Genomic DNA, 22595 nt, shown 5'->3' with positions numbered 1-22595 from the left:
GGAATTGGAGTGATCTCCGTGTGCAAAGGTGCCGAGATTGGCTTGGCTATGGCCTGCTACCTGAAGCAGGTGGTGGCTACTGTCTGCATTAACGGGCCCAACACCAGCTTTGAAGTTCCACTCAGATACGAGGATCTGATTGTGACACCCATCAGTTCAGCTCAGCTCAGGAGCGCCTGCAGGTCTACCTCTCTGAAGCTGTGCGCTTCCGCCCCTGTAAGGGAGACCCCCGAGATGAGCTCCATCAGCAGAATGTGCTTCCTGTTGAAAAGGCTAGGGGATGGATTCTTTTCATCATCGGAGAGAGTGAGGAATGCCTGGATAGCAAAGCGTGCGCTGAGCAGGCCGTGGACCAGCTGCAGAGCCATGGCAGAAGCAGCGGGAGGATGCTGGTGTACCCCGGGGAAGGCCACCTCCTAGAATCGCCCTATGTTCCCCTGTGCTTTGCGTCCTGGAACCTGGGCATTTCCAGGCCCTTGCTCTGGGGAGGAGACCCTGCTGCTCATGCGGCAGCCCAGGAGCATGCCTTGGGGGACATCCAGAAATTCTTCAGGTAACACCTCATTAAGACCAGAAGCAAACTCTGAGCAAAGGCTGATTGATGATGGGTTGAACAGAGGCTGGAGTGCGGGTGGGAGGATAACGAGGATAAGGCAAAAATGCAATGGGGAGAGGGGGCTCTCCTAGTTTGACTAGATTCACAGTCATCTTGAATCAACTGGAAGGAGGTCAGACAAAAATCAAAGGACCGGGCACACATTCATGGGAAGTATTTCTCATAAATTGTTATGTGTTTCAAATTTTTGCAAATTGAATCCTAGTTTATACGAACTAAGGCACATTTTTATTTCAAAATGGTGATACCCTTGCAAATTGTTTTATTGTTTGTTTTTGTTGTTGAGACAGAGTCACTTTCATTCACCCAGGCTGGAGTGCAGTGGCAGGATCATGGCTTATTGTAGCCTCGAACTCGCAGGCTTAAGCTATCTTTCCACTTCAGCCTCCTGAGTCACTGTGACTGCAGGTGTGTATCACCAAGCCCAGCTAATTTTTTTTTTTTTTTTGGAGAGACAGGATCTGGTTAGGCTGACCTCGAGTAATCTTCTCGCCTCTGCCCCCCAAAGTTCTGAGATTAAAGGCATAAGCCACTACACCTGGCCCCTTGCAAACTGAATAATCTTTTATACCCCAGTCAGCAATACCCTGGGCCCAGGCATTGCCAATCTAGATAAATTCCCCAGAACCTCCAAGTTACTGACAGAAATATTTTCTGTTTAAACGATTTTGAATTGTGTTTCTGACACTTGATATGAAAAGTTCTAAAACCACCATTAAGTATAATGCTTGCTATAGATTTCCAGTAGAGTCTTAATTGTTTTTAGAATAGTGATGCTATTTATTCCTAAAATGTATATTTACCATTGTAATAAAATTGAATTTTATTAAATGCCTTTGTGGCATTTATTAAAATTAAATGTTAATATTTTTAAAGCTGTTAGAACAGTGCGTGGCACACAGCAATTACTATTCTAGAGTTCACCATTATTATTTTCATAAAGATTTCTTTCTCCCGTCTGTTAGTGAGGTGAATTACATTCATTTATTAATGGACTCATTTTTCTTTTTTTTTCTTTTCTTTTTTTTTTTTTTGAGATGGAGTCTAGGTCCGTTGCCCAGGCTGGAGTGTAGTGGCACAATCTTGGCTCACTGAAAGCTCCGCCTCCCGGGTTCACGCCATTCTCCTGCCTCAACCTCCCGAGTAGCTGGAACTACAGGCGCCCGCCACCATGCCTGGCTAATTTTGTTTGTTTGTTTGTTTTTTGTATTTTTAGTATAGACAGGGTTTCATTGTGTTAGCCAGGATGGTCTCGATCTCCTGATCTCGTGATCTGCCGGCCTTGGCTTCCCAAAGTGCTGGGTTTACAGGCGTGAGCCACCACGTCTAGCCCAATGGACTCATTTTCTTATGTGTCTAATTTTAATAGATGAATTTCTTATATTGATTAATGTGGATTTTAAAATTTGTTTTAGAGCCACTCTGGTCATTTATATTTTTTCAGAATTTCATCCATATTTTCTAGAGCACATTTTTCTCTTTACAATTTTTGACATGGCCCTTATTGTTTATATGCATGTTTTCTTTTTCTTCTCAGCCTGATTTGCCAAATATTTCTCTTTTATTTATCTTTTCCAGGGACAGTTTTTGGTTTATTTATTTGTCAAATTGTTTTTTTACTGATTCATTGATCTCCGATTTTTAGAATTAAGTTATTTTCTGCTGCCACTTTTGTATTTTTTCTTGCTTTCTGATATGCAGTGCTCTCATTTCATGAGTTTCTAAAAAAGTTCTAATTTACTTTTTGTTCTGTTTAAACCCAAGAGTAATTGTGCAAAAGTACAAAGTACTATCCTGTAAATAACTTGCCTTTACTAGGAGGAGGGGAAGAATGTGACTTTGCAATGAAGGAATCAAATTATCACCATCTGAACTCACCACTTAAATTTAGCATCTATAATAGGGGTCAGTGACATACACTTCATGATGGGACGTAAGATGGAGGACCCAGCACTGCTTAGAGCTACTCCTAACAACAGTTTCAGGAGTAGTGAAACTAATCCTAGGAGTAGGCTTGAAACTAATCAAGCCTTTAATAATTAATTAATAATTACTATGGTATCTGGAGGACAAGGTAAATGGCCCTACAAGTTAACAAATCCAGATTATGGGTCATTTATGGGACAACTGCCTTGTTTCTTCAACAAGTTAATTGCGTGAAGAAAAGAATGGGCTGGGGCAATTCACTTCAGAACTAAAGGAGACTTGAGACATATCAACAAAATGAGATGTGTGGCCATGGTTTTAATAAAGTAACTGTAAAAAGACATTTTGGGGATAATTCGAGAAATTTGAATATGGACTGGATATTCAATGATACTAAGGAATTGTTATTATCTTGTTAGGTGTAATAATACTATTGTGGTTATGTAAAAAGTCACTAGAGATGTGTTCTGACATATTTAGCATAATAGAGTCATGATATCTGGTAATTTAAAGTACTATGGAAATATGGCAAAATGTGAATAATTATTAAGTTTAGATGATGGGTGTTGTCAAGTTTGTTATATTATCTCTGTTTTCATGTGTGCCTGCAATTTTTCATAATAAAAAGTTAAAAGAGATATAATCAAGATATTTACCTTTCTGTCCCAAAAGACAAGAATATTAGTATGTACTACATCTTTTTCTCCATGGCATTCCCCATTAATTTCAGATTTTTTTAAACAATAATAACTATGCTTTAATAATTTACTTGCTCTTTCTTTTTATATATACAGCAATAACCTTGGCATCCTTGCTCTTTCTTACAATTCATTTTTAAGAAATTCTTGGCTTTATTTTTATTTTGCCATTTGTTCAAAGTATAAGCTCACATAATTCCCTAAAAGATTCATATTCATTTGAATCTCAGTACATCTGAAAATGACTATATTTTGCTCTGACATGTTAATGATAATTTTTATAGATGAAGAATTTGATGTTAACAATTATTTTCCTTCAGCACTTTGGGGTTTTTTTGTTTGGTCACAATTTTTGCCAATGAGAAGTCTGATTCTTGTTACTTCGTGGGATTTTTTTCTCTCTCTCTGGAAGCTTTTTACAATTTTCTCTTTGTTCTGAAATTTCATTAAGATATGACTAAGGGTAGGTTTATTAGTACTCTTTAAATTTATCTTGACTGGCACTATATGGCCTATTTAAAACTCAAAACATGTTTCTCTGTTATAGTTTGAATGTATGTCGCCCCTCCCAATTTCAGGTGTTGAAACTTAATGTAACGTAATGTAATGTAATACACATTAAGTTTCAACACCTGAAATTGGGAGGGGCGACATACAATGTAATAGTATTAACAGCTGAGGCCTTTAAGAAGTGATTAGGCCATGAGCCTTCCTCCCTTGTGGATGAGATTAGGGTTCTTATAAAAGGAGGCTTCATGGAGCTTTTGGACTTTTCGCTTTCTGCCACATAAAGACACGGTGTTCCTTCCATTGAGGACTCAGCAACAAGGCCCCATCTTGGAAACAGAGCAGCCCTCACCAGACAACTGAACCTGCTGCCACCTTGATTTTCGACTCCCATCTTCTAGAACTGTGAGAAATACTTTTCTCTGTTTTATTAAGCACCCAGTCGCATGTATTCTGTTATAGCAGCACAAATGGACTAAAACAATCTGTCTTCAGCTTTAGGACATTTTCTTCTGTTAATTATCTGACCACTTCACCTTTTCCATTTTTTCTGCTCCTCCCTTGGAACTCCTATTAAGAGGATTTTGGAGCTTCTGGATTCATTCTCCGTGAATATTAAAATTTTCCCTTACTCTTCTACTTTCCCCTCCTGCATTCTTGGAGAATTTTACAATTTAACTGTTCAACCCACTAACTTGTTCTTAAGCTGTGTTTAATCTATTTGGCTAATCTCTTGGGTTTTATTTTGATGATCATTTTTGATTTTCATGTTCTATAATTGGATCTGATTCTTAAAATCTGTTCTTGTTTTATAGATGTGCCATCCTATCTTATTCCTCCTTTTACCCATGGTTTTCATGAATACATCCAGGTTCTATTTTGGGTATTGTCATTATACTTAAAAAACAAAATGAACTGGAGTCCCCTCGTTGGGATCAGCACCACGCAGGCCTTACTTTTCAGGGATCTGATTTCAGCAAAATAAAATGTGTTTTTTTCAGCTTTCTTCTTTGCAAGGCTCTACTGGGATCTTGGCTTCCGGGTGTGCCTTGTAAGCTTGACTTAATTTTACCAAATGTACAGAAATTAGTTTCAAGGTTGTCACGCTTAACTTAAATCCCTCAAATGATGAATTAATTCCACAAGTGGTGACAGGTTAGGCAGTTATCCCTAGTTATGGACCTCATTGGGCCCAGGCCCTGAACCAGAGAAACCTTCACCAGACGATGGACAGCTGTGGTGGAGCTGCACCTGCTCGTCCACACACTTAAACCTCATTGACGCTGAAGGACAAAAAAATGCCAAGATGAGAAAACACCTGACCGCACAATCCCTACAAAGACAGAAAGAAACTTTTGGCTGCCAAGAGGGGGAATAAAAAGGGGGCATATTTTGTATAGAAATACATAAAAGAAATCTGTCTACTTTAGTGAGTCTGGGTTTATCCAATCCTGAAATATTAAAAAACATTACCTGAAGTTGAAAAAAACTTTTGTCCTTATAGGACAATTCAATAGAGAAATTACTTTGTATAACAACATTAACCATCATCCCAAAGGAAGAGTTGTTCTCTGTTCCAAAGAACTTGAAGTAAATTGATAGATGGACGTTCCATTAAGGTTAGTAGGGAAATATAAGCACATCTTTCTTTTAAAGAGAAAGAGATGCTTTTGAGGAAAGGAGCTTTACCCTCACCCTCCCCTCTACTGATCACATGGGTTTACTTGGCTTCATAGGAAAGCCACAAAATGTAACTTTTTGTTGATGCTGACACACGGGATACCAAAATGACAAGCCAGGATGAGGACAGGCACCAGTTTGGGGAGGCGCAAAAGTTAATTTTCCTGGCAGAGTCATTTCTAGTGTTAGAAGTGTATGTGGTGTTGCCTGGGTTTCCATGAGAAGTAAAACTATTAAGAGTCAATGGGCTAGAGAGTAAATCCAAATTCAATTTATTTTCCTTTCCAGCTTTTCATGTATCACCGGCCTTCTGTGAATTGGGGGAATGAGATTTGGGAAAGTGTTCTCTAGGAAGAAAGTGTTTATTGAAAGCTATGATCCCACCACATACAATCGGGTCTCAAACTCTGTTGAGTCTGCCTCCCAGATATTTTTCATATCTTTCCAACCCATGTTCTCTTTATCATTACTGCCACTACCCTACATCAATCATAATCATGTTTAGTCCAACACAATATCCTCTTAATTGATCATCTCACTTCTCTTGATTGCCTCCAACCCATTCTACACACAGATGTAGCCCCGAGGGACCCTTTAAAAATACAAATCTATGCCATTCTCCTGTTTACTGAGGGCTTCTTATCATTTTAGGATAAATTCAAAGTCCATAACAAGTCCTCCAAGATCTCTGATCTTCAGTATCATTAACGTCTCTTTCCCATTCACTCACCAGCCGGCTTCAGTTCTTCACATATATAAAGCTCTTTCCTGCCCCAAGGCTTTTGTATGTGCTGTTACCTTGGTCTAATATGCCTTTAGGGCTTCTGTCTGATTACCTCCTTATTTTAAATAGCCCAACATGTATGTCACTTCTGTAGAGAAGCCGTACCTGACAACCCTATCTTCCCTATCTAAATCGGGAGTCCCTTAAAAACATTTATATATTAATTATTTTGTGTTGGTTCTCCTTTTCTCCCACTCGACTCTAAGCTTTGTAAGGGCAAGAAATAGATCTGCTTATTTTGTTGTGTATCTCCAGTTCTTCACATGATCTTAGCACATAATAGATGCTCATTAAGTACTTATTGAATAAGTGAATGCACCTATCAATCCTGGAACAATCTGGATCAAGAATGAGGATGTGAGCAAGGGATTTGGTATTTATTAAAAAATCCCTATAGTAGTATGGGGGATGATAGTAAATGACATGCTAGTTCTAGTACATGTCTTGAATTCAACAGAGCATGTTGTGGGAAGCCAGGGACCCCAAATGGAGGGACCAGCTGGAGCCACGACAGAGGAACATAAATTGTGAAGATTTCATGGACATTTATCAGTTCCCAAATAATACTTTTATAATTTCTTATGCCTGTAATCTCTTAATCCTGTTATCTTTGTAAGCTGAGGATATATGTCACCTCAGGACCACTGTGATAATTGTGTTAACTATACAAATTGATTGTAAAACATGTGTGAACAATATGAAATCAGTGTACCTTGAAAAAGAACAGAATAACAGTAATTTTGAGGGAACAAGGGAAGACAACCATAAGGTCTGACTGCCTGGGGGGTCGAGTAAAAAGAGGCACATTTTTCTTCTTGCAGAGAGTCTATAAATGGATGTGCAAGTAGGAGAGAAATTGCTAAATTCTTTTCCTAGCAAGGAATGTTAATACCCTGGGAAAAGGATGCATTCCTGGGGGGAGGTCTATAAATGGCTGCTCTGTGAATGTCTGTCTTATGCAGTTAAGATAAGAACTGAGATACTCCCTGGTCCCCTGCAGTACCCTCAGGCTTACTAGGGTGGGGAAAAACTCCACCCTGGTAAATCTGTGGTCAGACCAGTTCTCTGCTCTCAACCCTGTTTTCTGTTATTTAAGTTGTTTATCAAGACAATATGTGCACCGCTGAACACAGACCCTTATCAGTAGTTCTGCTTTTGCCCTCTGTCCTGTTCCCTCAGAAGCATGTGATCTTTGTTAGACCCTTATTAGTAGTTCTGCTTTTTGCCCTTTGAAGCATGTGATCTTTATACCTACTCCCCATTCTTACACCTCTCCTTTTGAAACTCTTAATAAAAACTTGCTGGTTTTGAGGCTTGGGTGGGCATCATGGTCCTACTGTTATGTGATGTCACCCCCGGCAGCCCAGCTGTAAAATTCCTCTTTTTATACTGTCTCTATTTCTCAGCCAGCCAACACTTATGGAAAATAGAACCTATGTTGAAATATTGGGGGCGGGTTCTCCTCATAAAAGCAGGAACAGTATAATGACCATAATGTAACCTACTCCTTAAAACAGACTTGAGCAATGTGGTATTTGATGCATTTACCTCTAAGACACTGAACACATTTGAGAGGTTCTGGCAGTTGCATGTAACAGGGAGTCTAATCAGTTTTTTGAAACAAAAATGCCACTCATGGTTCTTTCACTCGACACCATCCCAGTGATCCCTACTCTCTTGCATCTTGAGGATGGAATTTTGCTGCTTGCATTCTCTGATTCAGTACAGAATACATATTCTCTCTTGAAGGGCTATATATTCAGCTACATATAGCCCATCTGTCTATCACAGCCTGACAGGGAGATCTTTAGAGCTTACCAAAAGGGGCACCCACATGTTTAGCTGGTAAGTGCAGTTTTGTCACCTTTGTTAGTCCTGCATCTAAATGCATCCATCTTTCGGCTCTCTTCAGGCTCCACTAAAATCCTCTTTATTTCCAAATGAGTCATAGTCTCCCTTCAGCCAAAGTAGGAGGAAGTCTGGCATCTATTCATGTATTACAGAAATTTTAAGTGATTTTTCTCTGTGTCAGGTGATGTTCTTGGCACAGAATAATGAAAAAAAAAAAAGACATCATAGATAAACACAGGGGCTAACAACCTCATGAGGCTGCTTATGTCAACGCACCTGGCTAGCCTCTTTTGTTTCGCTCTCTTCCCCCACTTCCCTCTTCCAATGAGTCATGCACCTGTGAGCTTTCCTTAGAGAAAAGTTGACTGCAGAATTCATTCTCTGAGGCTACAGTCACCACTTCTCCTATTTGGACAGAGGGCTTTTTCCTTGGCAGAAGACCCACAGGGAGGAGTCCCTAGCCTGAGGAATTTCAAATGACAGACTTGACAGATCAGTCTGAGGCCTGTGAAGTGTCTTGGGGCTAAATAGGAGGCAACACTAAAGTTGCCATGCTGTAGTGGTAAGGAATCAGACTCAGGGATTCCAGGGGTAGGAGTCCAGAGATGCCCCAGAGTGTACCAGGGCACTGTCTTGTCATGGCTCAGTCATGCACCAACATCTCCCAGGTCCAAGGCCAGGACAATGGAGTCTGTGGCCAAAGCTCCTAGAATACTACGGATAGATCCCTTTAAAATCAGAACTAGAAAGAAGAGTAGAAGGATAACATGACTCACTCTACCAACTTATGTTCTTAGAAATGCTATCAGATAGCCAGATACATAGTGACAAGAAATGGGTAATGTAAAAGCAATTTAGACTGCCAGCATTTTTTTTTAGCATGTCTTATGATGAACAATAAAATAAAATGAATTCCTCATTATTTCTTTTTTAAAAATCCTAAAATATATTTAGAAAAAGAATAATCATTCTGAAATTGCATGACATTACATGTACGTAGCTTATACAGGATTGGAGAGCTCAGAGCTTACAAATTATTCCTTCTCACTGTTTCCTTTTCTTCCAGCATTATCCCTTAAACCAGATAAGTAGGTATATTATACTGAAAACCCATGAAAAGATGTGGACTTGGTTCAAAGGCATATCTTGATGTAGTGGAAAGAATGAAACTTGGGGTCAGACAGACCTGGGTTTTAATATTCCTACTGACATATATAGTACTCCTTTGGATTTGTCACAGCTTCACTGGGCTCAGTGTTTTGAGAACAGACAAATTATGTTTGTGAAAGTTCTTTAGTTCCTTGCCCTTCTCCCAACTGTAGTCAGATATCACCCAGAAGATGTGTGTGACATTGTATGTGCGTAGGTAAGCTTAGGCCATAAGGAGATGAGGGCTTATGAAAAATTTTAGCAGAGGTAACGTTTGTTCTTAAAAACTACTGTCTAACTTTTTATTGAGAACTCAGAAGTATCTATGGGTAGCCTGAAGGTAGAGGGAGCATGCTAGGGATCCAGAATGTTTCTGAGTATCTTGATAATTTAGAGCATTTTATTTGCCTAAAAGCTTACATATTCTCATACACACCTATGAAATTATCCCTCAGTCATGCCCCTATTAGAATTTATTTCAGCAGACGTGGAACTGAACAGTGTAAACACTTGAGTTCACTTCATCATGACTCTTCAAATACCTTTGTCCTCTGGATAAGGCTTAAGATAAAAGACATGAGCCAGAATACATTTTGTGATAACTTTTTCTTCTCTTTAGAAAAAAAAACATGTACAAAAAAAGCTAAGAAGAGCCAACATGGAAGTGTCAAGAAAACATTCTGATAGGTACAGACAAAAGAGCTCCTTCAATCAAAGGAGTTACATATTAGTTATCACCATGCTAGAAAAATGAGATGCAGTTAAAATTCTAGAATAATTAAAAGCCACAAAGTGAAACTGTTGTTCTGGGGCCCTATGGTGTAGGTTCTCTGATTCCTTTTCTGTAAAATAATACTGTGCAAACTGTAAAATATTCATTTTCATATAAAGTCCATATAATATGATATACAAAACTGTTGAGTTGACAGGGGAGGCTGATGTTGGCTGCTTTATGGAGAAAAGGTGGCAGTGACACCTGCCTGCCAAAAGACATTTCAGAAAGATCTTGAGTTCTTTAGTAGAGGCCATTATCTAAGAAAGAATCATATAACCCCAGTACCCTCCAAATTCAGAATTCTCTGATAATTGTTTGTGTAACTAGGTGACTTTGTTAATATATTACTTTAAACTTTGAATGTAACAATTTAAGAGATCAGAGTGCAACATTCTTTTTGAAGACAATCTTATTCCTGCAATTGACTTTGAGATTTATTATTAACCAACATTGTCCTTCCTGTAGCTCAAAAGTTTGCCTTTTATTAAAATTCAAAAATTCTGGAGGAGGCAGCAACTGTAGTAATAAAAGTTTAAAGTGAGTTGTTATATTTACTTCTGTGTTTATAAAACTGAAAAGAAAATTTGTGTACAAATATCACAAAACAACGTCAACCATTGAATAAATGTGGTTCTTCAATGCACGCTTGAACAAGAAAATTTTGTTGGTTTTAAAATTCTGGCATAAATATATTAAAGCTGACCAAAAAAAAAAAAAAAAAAAAAAAAAAAAAAAAAAGGGCAAGCTACATCACTTCCTCATACAAAAAATGTACAAAACATTAGCTTCTAACTAGATAAACATAATATTCGTCATCACAGTTTGACATTGAGCAACTGTGTGTTTTGAAGTATAGAATTGGAAGGTGATTTTAAAAAACAGCTTGTGACACATCAGTCATCTCAGGTAACTTCGGTCATGGACGCGGAGTGATTCTGTGGAGAAAACACAAGCAGATAAAATCTGAGATAGGGTTGCCTGACACGTGCACACTCACTTGTCCCTAAATATTCCCCTGTTTTGTCTCCTCAAGGGTGCACAGGCTGTTCCCTCTCCGTAATATGCTGCTCCAAGGACACTCAATGTCCCTTACCTCTTTTTTTTTTTTTTTTTTTGAGATGGAGTTTCACAATTTTTGCCCAAGCCGGAGTGCCATGGCGTGATCTCGGCTCACTGCAACCTCTGCCTCCTGGGTTCAAGTGATTCTGTTGTCTCACCCTCCCGAGTAGCTGAGATTACAGGCACCCGCCACCATGCCCAGCTCATTTTTGTGTTTTTAGTAGAGATGGGGTTTCACTATGTTGGCCAGGCTGGTCTTGAACTCCTGACCTCCAGTGATCCACCTGCCTCAGCCTCCCAAAGTGCTGGGATTACAGGCGTGAGCCACCATGCCTGACCCCTGATTTCTGTTGTTTAGGACACTGGGGGTTTACATTATATTCTTTAGAGCTCAGATACACATTTTTAGAAACTGAGTATTTTGTATTTTTCAAGATACTTTTGTCTGAAATATTTGTGAAAACGTGCATTTCTTTCCTAAAGCAAAAATAACTTTACCTTTTATTCTTTTACTTCTACAATATGCTTTCTATTTGAATTTTTTTGGGTCAACACTTTGGTCATTTATATGATTCCATTTAAGAGTAAATGGTGAAGATAAAGCCATTCAAATCCTGAGATAACTAGGTAAGTGACTTGAGGCAGATTTCTTTAACTCTCCCTCCAAGTCTTTTTTTTTTTTTCCTATTGATAATACGAAGTCTATAATATCACCAGTTCTGAATCAAGGGACCATCAGAATTCTCTAGGAGTACCTCCTTCATTTTTGTTTTAAAACTCCACACCTGCTGAATCAGAATATCCTGGGGTGAAGGTCCATGTATCTGTGGTCAGCACAGACAGAATTCTTTTTTTGTGTCTAAAACATGCATAAAAAATATATATAATATATAGATTTAATAAATATATAAATAATATAGTTATAACTTGTACAATATGTAATTACACATTATAAAATTAAGTTAAAATATAGAATTATATAGAATTATATATTAATATATAAATAATATATAAACAATATAAATTTAATAAATAAATATAAAATATATATTAAATATGTATAAATATCTTTTAACTACATATGTATACATATATAAGTATATATACATACATAGATGAAGAAAGTAAGGCACCAAGTTTAAGTAATATGCCCAAGGTCACCAGTCAAAATTAAACGATATGTATGTATATATACATACATAAATACTTATATATGTATATAAATATATCTTAGTGTATATATGTATCTATATTTAATATATAGTTTATATATATATATTTTTTCCCATTGGGAGACTCTATACCACATCCAGAATGAGTTAACACAGTTGCTTCATTTCTAATTTACTTTTTGTTACTAAAAACTGTGTTGACAAGAATGCAACTGAACAACACTCAGCCGATTGCTCATGTACATTGTGAGCAGGTGGGTGTAGAACATAGATAATTAAGAATTGGTTCCTTTGGGATCCCAGCAACTTATAGAATCATAAAATAATGCTTTGAAAAACTTGACTAGTTTTGAATTGTTTACTTTTTGGTTCTCTATGGTATTTGGGAAAGATTTTAGGAAATGCACAGTCCCAATCAACTATACTAAGGGGAATCAAGGAAGGCAGATATTCGAATTTGAGGTAATGTTTTAGAGAGGACCAGAGCACTGTGGCTCTGAGGGCTACATGTGGCAAAGGGGAAAGAATGTCTTGGGAGAAAGGGAAACAAGGGTGACTGGTGCCCTCCCCATTCAGTCTTCTCCTTAGGGGATTTTGAATAGTGTGATGGATGTCATATGTATGAATGTGTGCTCTGAAGAGAGGTTCTAATCTCTGATCTTAAAAGGTCCACATGCTGGGAAGATGATTCTGTTCCAAAAATTACAAAGATGCTGTTTCTAACAGAAACCATGGCTGTTGGAGTTGCAAGGGAAGTTCTTGCCCACAGGGGATATTAATTTTGGAAAAACTGTAGCTCAGGTTCAATATACCAGCCCCCTGTAGCATGTTTTCATATTCAATGCTGGCAGTTGTGGATTTCACAAAAGAATTTTCATTGAATGAAATCTCAGACTGTGTGGTGTAGGAGAACTAGCAGGGCCTTTAGAATTGGATGGGTCTTAGTGGTGTGTGGTGTAGGAGAACTAGCAGGGCCTTAGAATCGGACTGGGTGACCTTGGGCGTATTACTTAAACCTAGTGCCTTACTTTCATCTATAAAATAGGATATAATAAAACCAATGCAGTATCATGAATATTAAATGAGATGACCCTCAATAAATGCTAGTTCTCTTTTCTTGACCAACAAATAAAGGGTATATCTTTCTAACTATCCATGTGGAAACATTTAATACTAAAAGCAGATGCTTGGTGACTTGAATTTTTCACAATTGGTATGGATAGCATAATGTGAGAGACAATACTTTAGCTTTCTGTGGCTTCATTCTGGTTAGCCTGCAGAAGTCCTTCTCATCGTTTCTCATGAATCTCTACTTTCCGTGGATGTTCAAATAGTGATTATGGTCAAATTTGAGGTTCTTGGTTTTGGCTAAAGTGTCTAGTTTAGGTTTTGGGACAAGTTTGTATTCATTCATCAACATTTATTTCACACCTAGTGGATGCCAGGATATACGGTGAATAAGACATGGTTTATAGGGTCCTGATCCTCAAAAAGTCCCAAGTCTTTGGAGGAAGCAGACATGAAGGAACACTTGGCTTTAATTATGAGTGACAGTCACATGAGGGGCCTGGAGGGTCCTTTGGCCCAAGCCTAGTATTCAGGCAAGGCCTCAAATTGTATCCATATGAAGTGACATCTGTAATCACAAAGATCTATTGCCAGGTTTGAGAGAAGTTCAACTACTACCTGTAAACAATGAATTCATATCTATTTTGAGAATCTTTTATCTATCTTGTGAACAGCATTTTTTGAAACCCCGTTTAGCACTTCATTTTTCAATTTAAGTAGAATCCTCCAAAATAGAGTCTGGACATCTCTAGACCTGATCAACCACCAGTGGCCCTGAGAATTAAGAGAGAAAGAAGGCTGGGGAAGGCATTAGACAGAGGCCATGCTTGAGCAGTGCTGGGTGGAAGGATGAGGTGTGCAAAAGGGGTGTTCTTATATCAGGATATTCGGGGGAATAGCATTTACAAGGACACAGAGACTGGTATGTCTATGGAACTCAGCAAATATTTTCTGTTTCTTTTTAACATTCACTTGTTTTCATTTTACCCCCCAAAACAGAGACCCTCTCTGACTTCACTAAACACAGGATTGTAATTAGGGAAGAAAAATTAGAGAGATTCTCTTTCACTATTTTGTTACAAGGTATAGCTATTTAGTTAATTTGATATTTAACCTGTAGCAACAGGCTGTTTATAAACCAGAAATATTTTTGTTAACATTTTATTTCTAGACCAAGTTAAAAGGTTAGCCTTAATACAAATTAAGGGAAAACAAACAAAACAGCAATACTTGGTACTGTATTAATGGAGAACCTTAAATATTTTTCCCGAAATGGAGATACGGAGGTAGCTTTCTTGTTCCAACTCCCCCTGCCCAACCTCGTTCATTAATAATATGAGATTTAATTAAAGGTAAAAAGGCATAGGGTATTGAGACCAGCCTGGCCAACATGGCGAAAAACTGACTCTACTAAAAATACAAAAAATTAGCTGGGCGTGGTGGCACATGCCTGTAGTCCCAGCTACTTGGGAGGCTGAGGCGAGAGAATCTCTTGAACCCCTGAGGCAGAGGCTGCAGTAAGCCGAGATCATGCCACTGCACTCCAGCCTGGGCGACAGAATGAGACTCTGTCTCGGGGGCGCGGAAAAAGAGCATAGGGTAGTTTTGTCTTAGAGAGATGTGATAGTTAATAATCTTTAAATAGTGAAAATATTATTTTATATTGCACTGATATGAAGTACATAATAATTCCAAAGGGAACAAAGGGAAGTGATTTGCTTTTCTCTTACATCTTCTATAAAAATGCCTGAGTAGGAAAATGCCAAATACAAACAAGATTTCAAAACAGACTATTACAAAAAAAAATGAACACTTTAGCCGGGCTCAACTACCTGAAAAAGATGACATGCTAATGAAAACCACATTATTAGTTGTCCCCTATCTGCTTAAAGAACTCCTACTCATCCAGCTTTCTCACTTGCTACCTATAAAGCCTTGGGCAAGTATCTAATATCACTGTCTTCAGTGTTTTTTTTTTTGTTGTTTGTTTGTCTTTTAAGACATGGTCTCACTCTGTCACCCAGGCTAGAGTGCAGTGGCATGATCACAGCACGCTATAGTCTTAATCTCCCAGGCTCAAACACTCCTCCCACCTCAGCCTCTGGAGTAGCTGGGACTACAGGCATGCACTACCATGTCAGGCTAATTTTTGTATTTTTTTTAGTAGAGACGGAGTTTCGCCATGTTGCCCAGTCTGGTCTCAAACTCCTGGGCTCAAGCAATCCATCTGCCTTGACCTCGCAATGGGCTGGGATCACAGGCATGAGCCACCACGCTCAGCCTGTCTTCCTGATTCTTATCTTTACCTGTGAAATAGGAATTATAGTATCTATTCAATAGGGTGGTTGTTCAAGTAATAATGTATTTGTAAAGCACCTAGCAATTGTCCCGGCAGAATTAGGTGCTTCATATCATCTGTCCAGGCTCCTTTCAGTTGGCAGGTCCTGGCCTTCCCTGTCTTCTCAGACAGTAGACGTTTTCCCCTTCATTTGTAGTCAGAGAGCACTTTGTGCACCTCTGATTCAGCATGTCATATTATGACTACCTATTTAGAGCCACCTTTCCTGATCATCTGTGATTTATTTATTCATTTATTTATTTAGTAGGTATGGGGACTTGTTACATTGACCAGGTTGGTCTCCAACTCTTGGCTTCAAGCAATCCTCCCACCTTGGCATCTAAAAGTGCTGGGATTGTAGGTGTGAGCCACCATGGCTGCCCCTCATTTGTGAGTTATTTGAGGGCAAGGACTGTATTCAATTATTTTTTTGTATCCCTGGCATGATGCAAGGTTCTGTTGTAGAGTAACAGATCAGGAGGAACTGTTGCATTGAATTTTTGTCACAAAAACAGGTCCAAAGGGACATTTAGTAGCCTTCTAAAATGTGCCTCCAGCTTACATCACTCTCTGTACAGAACCTTTTTCTTTGCAAATATTGTCCTAGTTATTAAGTCAAATGGGTTTTTCCATATTAGTCCAAATTTCATAAATGTGATATTATGTTGTCAAAGTATCCTGAAACAGCTAAGGTTTAAGTTAGACATTACTAAGAGCTCTCTGAGGATTCATGATTGCCAACCCCCAGAATAAATATAGGAATAATTGAGGGGAAAAAGTGAAGACTGCCTTTTGTGAGGGCCTTTACAATAAATGAATCAGATTCTCATTGATGCTGGGTAAATTTAGTGGTATTCATGGATTGATACTGGCCTCCCAAAGTGTTCAGCCTGTGGGTTTGGTTTGCTAAAACTGCTTTACCATACCTGTGCACTTAAGGTTTCCAGAGGGCTTTCTATCCTTGGGAAAGCCATTAGGGGTACTCCACGGGGATCCTCAGGCTTGGGTTTGGAAGGAGATCCTTGCGTTCCTTTAAAATTATGAACCACACACATTCCCTGCAGGATGAGGGGGAAAAAAGAATGTGGTCAGACTGCAGCCATCAATGCCTGGCATCCGTGAGGGTGGCAGGCCTTTCCCCTTGAGTATCATCACCAGAGTGACCTTTTTCCTTTGAGAGAGGGGAAAGGGACTATGGGAAGTACTGTGGAAGCATCTGTTAAATCACCAGATGACCAGTAACAATCGCTCCCCACCCCGTTGGACCTGTTTTCTCACCTGTAAAATAAGAATAGTAATACCCACTTCACAGATTTGTAATGATTAAAGACACGGTGAATGCAAATCACCTCATAATAACAGCTAAAATTTATTGAGGGCCACTATGCGTCTGGCACAATGCTCAGGATTTTATCCAATTTCACTTAACCCACCCAACAATTTCATAAGGGAGATACTATTATCTCCAGTCTAGATAGGGGGACACAGGGAAGTTAGATAACTTGCCCGAGGTCACACAGAGATTGAAACTCCAGAGCCCTTAAATCATACCCCTATACTATTTTGCCCCTTAAAAAGTGCCAAACGCATAGCAAGTATTCAGTCCATGTTAGCTGGTCTTTAACTCTTACCTTAGATCATCATCCTCAAATTATGACTATTTGCTTGAGATTAGATAACTCTTGAGTTTTCTTTCATTGCTTCCATTTAAAAACTTTCCCTGTAAGTCACTGCCCACTTTTCTGTTTCCTGCTGAGGTCTTTTCATAACTGACTGTTTCTACCATCTTCCCTGCTTTTTTTTTTTTTTTTTTGCCCCCCCCACAAAAAAACCCTCTTTTTCCCTGCCTCTTTCAATAATTGCTTTGCTTCTTCATCCAGTGTCTTCAAATCTTTCCTACTACTCTTCAAACCCTGTAGCACATTGGCATGCATCCTCTACCTGGCTCATCTCCATCTCACTCTTACACTTGGCTTTTTTTTTTTCTTTTTCTTTTTTCTTTTTTGAGACGGCATCTCGCTCTGTCGCCCAGGCTGGAGTGCAGTGGTGCGATCTCGGCTCACTGCAAGCCGCGCCTCCTGGGTTCACACTATTCTCCTGCCTCAGCCTCCCGAGTAGCTGGGACTACAGGTGCCCACCACCACGCATGGCTAATTTTTTGTATTTTTAGTAGAGACAGGGTTTCACCGTGTTAGCCAGGGTGGTCTCAATCTCCTGACCTCGTGATCCACCCACCTTGGCCTCCCAAAGTGCTGGGATTACAGGCATGAGCCACTGCACTCGCCCCTACACTGTGCTTTAACTCCCCTCATCAGAAAATGGGAGGAGGGGAACGTGTAGAAACTTTGGAGTAGAGGCACCCAGGTCCCTCTGTTGGTTATTGGTTGGGTGGCTATTGGACAAGTTACTTATCTTTGAGCCTCATTTTCCTCATCTATAAAATGAGGATAGGAATATTGTTAGAGTTGCCCTGGGGGCACTTGATTAGATGTCTATAAAGCAGACAGCATGTAGTACTTGTTCAGCTACTAACTCCCTTTCCCTTCCTCCCACATTCCACCTCATGGGAAACACAAACATAAAGCACTATTGAACATTTACAGTACATATCCTGCCATTCTCAGTGTTTGCTCTTCTCTCTTTTTCTGTCTCCTCTCCAAGTCTCTGCTTTGGAATGCCTCCAGGCTCCTCCAGAACATTCTTCCCTTCCCATTTCCCAGCTTTGTGTGTGTCCGTGAGGTGTGTTCACATGCATGTGCCAACAGGGTGGTCTCCCTCGTGCCAGAGCAATTCAACCACAGATCTGGATCTTACATAAAGGCCATTTGCGGGAAAACAAATTTTGACATCAGTTGGGAAGTCCCTTGAAAGCACTAGCAGACCAAGTAGTTACTGAGCGATGAGGACCAGGGCTGGCTGCATGTTATGGAGAGAAAACAAGTTTAATGTTGAAGCAGAATTTGTGTATGGGGCTTCAGCAAACCCCAATATCATCCCACAAAGACCCTACAAAATTGTTTGGGACAGTCAGAATGGCTCCTCTTCTCTAACGGGATGGCTGGCTTCAGAACTGATGGACAGCAACATTGATTGTCTTATCTCGAGCCAAAGTCTTTATTTATACACCATTGATCTCCCCTTGAAACCCTTCTCTTCCCTTCAAGTCACCTGTTTTCTTTCCATCTTAAAAAAAAATTCCTCAGGAACGGTAGTAGGGGGTAGGGGGAAGAGGAGTTGGTTAATCAGTACAAAAATACAGTCAGATGGAAAAAATGGGATCTGCTCACTATAACAGTAGAGTGACAATAATTAACAATAACTTACTGTATATTTCAAAATAAATGGAAGAATAGATTTGGAATGTTTCTAACACAAAGTAACAGTACTTGAGGTGATGGATATCCCAGTTACCCCGATTTGATCATTATACATTGTATGCTTATATCAAAATATCACACATATCCCCGAAAAGTGTATAACTTCTACGTATCCATAAAATATTGTTTTTAAAGGCGTTCCTCAGGAAAGTTCCTAATGAGACGTCAACATTTCATGATTACTTCAGCACTACTTTTCCTGCAACTTCATCCAGAGTATCTGTGTTTTAGTTTTTCATCTTTCACTATAGAAAGAATGCCTGGATCCATTCAAAATACTGGCATATTCTTCTTTTATTTCACTTCACTTTATTGCATGTTGCAGATATTGTATTTTTTAAAAATTGAAGCTTTTTGACAACACTGTGTCCAGCAAGTCTATTGGCACCAGTTTTTCAACAGCATGTGCTCACTTTCTGTCTGTGTCAACACTTTTTTAAAGATATAAAGTGCTTTTAAATTAAGGTAAATACATTGTTTTTTTAAAGATATAATGCTATTGCACACTTAATAGACTACAGAAAAATGTAAACATTTTATATGCACTGGAAAACCAAAAAATTGTGTGCCTAGCTTTATTGTGATATTCATTGTTGCAGTGGTCTGGAACCAAACCTGCAATATCTCTGAGATATGCCCGTCATTTTGAATTAGAAAGAAGCTTCCCAATCAGTGTTCTGAACATGAGCATTGTCTGTATTTTAGCAGATTTTTTACAAGTCGGAAAGAGGCTGGGAGAGGCATGTGTGTACTTTGCATATTGGGGAGGGAAGGAAGAGGGGCTAGGAAAAGGAAGTGTTAAGTCATATGACTGAAGTTGATCTATGTGTGATGCTAATCCTAATGGATCTTGGACCAGAGAGGGCAGAATAGGAGGAGGGAGATCCTTCAAGACTGTGATGGCTTCTTTCTCCTTGGGGAGACTTTCTGAACATTGTTAGGGAATTCATTTCACGCACAATATGGGAGTCTGCAGGTCTGATGATTCATCGTAAATTTTTTCTGGGCCTGTTTTAAGTCCTTGAAGATAATAAAAATCTGCATCTCTGAGGTGTGACCATGCTGTGAATACTACACAGCAATAAAAAGGAATTATTGATACATTCTACAACATAGATGAATCTCAAAATAATTACGCTAGGTGAAAGATACCAGAAAAAATACATTATGATTCAATTAATATGAAATTGTAGAAAAGGCAAACTAGTATAGAATGACAGAAGATCACCAGCTGCCTGGGAATAAGGGAAAAGGAAGGGTGGGAGAGAAAGTTGTATGCCAAAATTGATCAAATTGTACACTTGATGTGTCATTTATTGTATACTTGTTATACTTCAATAAAACTGTGAAAGCCGAGACAAAAAGAATACAAATTAACCTCTTTTTATCAAATCCAACTCAATTTAAGGGATTTCCTAGGTGAGCAGGTGGCCAGACCTCCATCTCTTTGGGGAACCAAAACATCAGAAATATAAGAAAAATGTATTAACCAAAATTCTTCTCCAGGAAGATAGGTGGTTGAGAAGGAAATCAGATTCCCAAGAGGCACATTCCAATAGTAACAGAGTCCCATTAAAAAGGGTGGGTGTGATAATCTGTGGGGTTTTTAAAATTTCTGAGTAGGAGATGCAACTTTGGAGCTAGAGCTGAGTTTCTTGGGATGCTGGAGAAGAGGCTGCTTGCTTCTACCAGTGCTCTTCATTCTCTATTCTTCCCTCAAGCAACACTTAGCTTTTGCCCCCAATATGCTGAGAACAAATTCTTAAAGAAGATTGGTTTGAAGGTATGCCAATTTATCATTAGTCTGCTTGGCCCCAGTCCCAAGCCCAGTGTTGAAAGAGGTAGAGCCAGCTGTCCTTCTAGGGGCAATTTTCTCCCTACCACCCAGAAGGAATATGGCCAGTCTTGTTTCTGAAAGAAAAGGGTGTTTTGAAATCATTTTTGTAGCAAAAGCATGCATAATACTTGGAGAATAATTGTAATTCACAAGGTTGGGACAAAAGGAACACAGATGGTGAAGTCTGGGAAACCTGACTCACAGTTTTTCAGAGAGCAGAAGAGGAGGGGAAAAGGTAAAAAGAGGGGGGAAGTCAACCTACCAGAAACAGGGCCACTGCAGTGCCCAGTATGAAGCCAGCAATCACGTCCGAGCAGTGGTTCCGATACTCAGAGACCCGGTTGAGGCCTGTCAGGAAAGCTGTGCAGAGAGTTCCGAGGCACAGCACTGGCTTGGCCAGTCGACTGCTCTTCGTCTTGATTGTGCTTGTAATATACATCTGGAATAGGACAGAGGCCAGACAGTGACCAAGCAGCCTCCTTGTACTGTGTGTACACATGCAAGCAAGCAGGTACATACACCAGCACACACAAGCAGGGGCTCTGTCAAAGCAACCACGCTAACTAGTATTCCTTGAACAACTCCACTAAGCTATTTAGTAAAATATTTAGGTGGGAAATCAGTGCAGCAAGAACAATGAACAGATGTATATTAATCAGTCTTTTGTAACCTAGTGGACATGGGAACAGAAGTTTTTAGTGGCACAAAGAACGCATTAATGATTAGATTCAGAACATGCAGATTTTATGTGACAAATTTAAATATCATTTGGGGTATAAGAAATCCATATGAGAGTCTGAGATACCAAATAAACCTTCTATGGGAATGAAGCTTGTGGTGGAGAAGACCGGGTAGGTGAGTGACTGTAAGTGACTGTACATTTTATTTTTTGTGTCCCCAAAAGTTCCTAGTTGCTTCGTCACACCTTCAGACAATTAATACCAAAGTGTTGACTGATGAGTTAGTTGATAGGCTGAATTAGAACCTCCCAACAACTGCATCACATAAATAGATTTCAGCTGTGCTAGTAAATTGACTCCTACATTCCTTAGGACAGCTGTGAGCAGCTTTATTCATTTATTCCACTGTTTCTTAAAATATTAAACTTTTCTATGTGTCCCACAAGATTCAGGTCGAGAAGACCTGAACTGAGTAAAGACACCTGAGATGTAGGCGGCTGTTACTAGTTTGTTGTGAGGAGCTGGGTAAGACCCTGATGTTTTATAGACTCAGATAGCAAATGCGTCCCTGGTGGTCTAGAGTTAGGAAGCCTTTTTCAAATAAGTAAACACTTTTTTAGCTAATCTTTGGTAGTGGTTACAAAACACCACTAGAGGGCACCATTGGTCTATCATTTCTTAACAAACGTGTTATGTGAGCTTAGCAATTCTAAAAAATAATATGCTGACACTGAGAGTCTATATAGTATGTTTATATGGCATGAGCACATATAAATTAAAATAGATGCATCTTAAAGTATTACAACAGAAATTCTTAATATCCTAGAATGATGCCTCAACACTGGTGAGAATACCAGAAGACAGGAATCTCTTCTATGTAACAGATTCCCTATAAAACTGTGGTTACATCAAAGTTACATAAATTACAATATATTATTATACTATTTTCAGACTCTGTGGTAAATGTTACTTGAAATCTATATTGTATATATTTAGTCGTTTATGCTGTTATGTTTTCCAATTATACCTGTCATAAATCTTTCCTATAAGATTACAAACTATTAAAAGCAGGAGTCTA

At 39.1% G+C, this 22595-nt stretch overlaps 1 protein-coding gene across 4 annotated transcripts in view; it reads right to left on the bottom strand.

Annotated features, from left to right (window-relative positions):
* Positions 1-9798: 9798 nt before the first annotated feature.
* The window catches only part of LOC105480979 (phospholipid phosphatase related 1), a 292606-nt gene continuing 279809 nt past the window's right edge, over positions 9799-22595 (bottom strand). For all 4 annotated transcript variants that reach the window (XM_011740206.2, XM_011740207.3, XM_011740208.3 and 1 more), the window contains 3 exons: positions 21100-21276; positions 16550-16681; positions 9799-10921 (listed from right to left, as the gene is read on the bottom strand). In XM_011740206.2, coding sequence (XP_011738508.1) covers positions 10889-10921; positions 16550-16681; positions 21100-21276 — 342 coding nt within the window. In that variant the 3' untranslated portion in view covers positions 9799-10888. The remainder of the gene's footprint in view (positions 10922-16549; positions 16682-21099; positions 21277-22595) is intronic.

This window comes from Macaca nemestrina, chromosome 14 (assembly GCF_043159975.1).
Source record: "Macaca nemestrina isolate mMacNem1 chromosome 14, mMacNem.hap1, whole genome shotgun sequence".
In the NCBI taxonomy this organism is placed as follows: Eukaryota; Metazoa; Chordata; class Mammalia; order Primates; family Cercopithecidae; genus Macaca; species Macaca nemestrina.
Note: the sequence above shows the minus strand (reverse complement) of the source record. Positions and strands in the feature narration are given on the sequence as shown.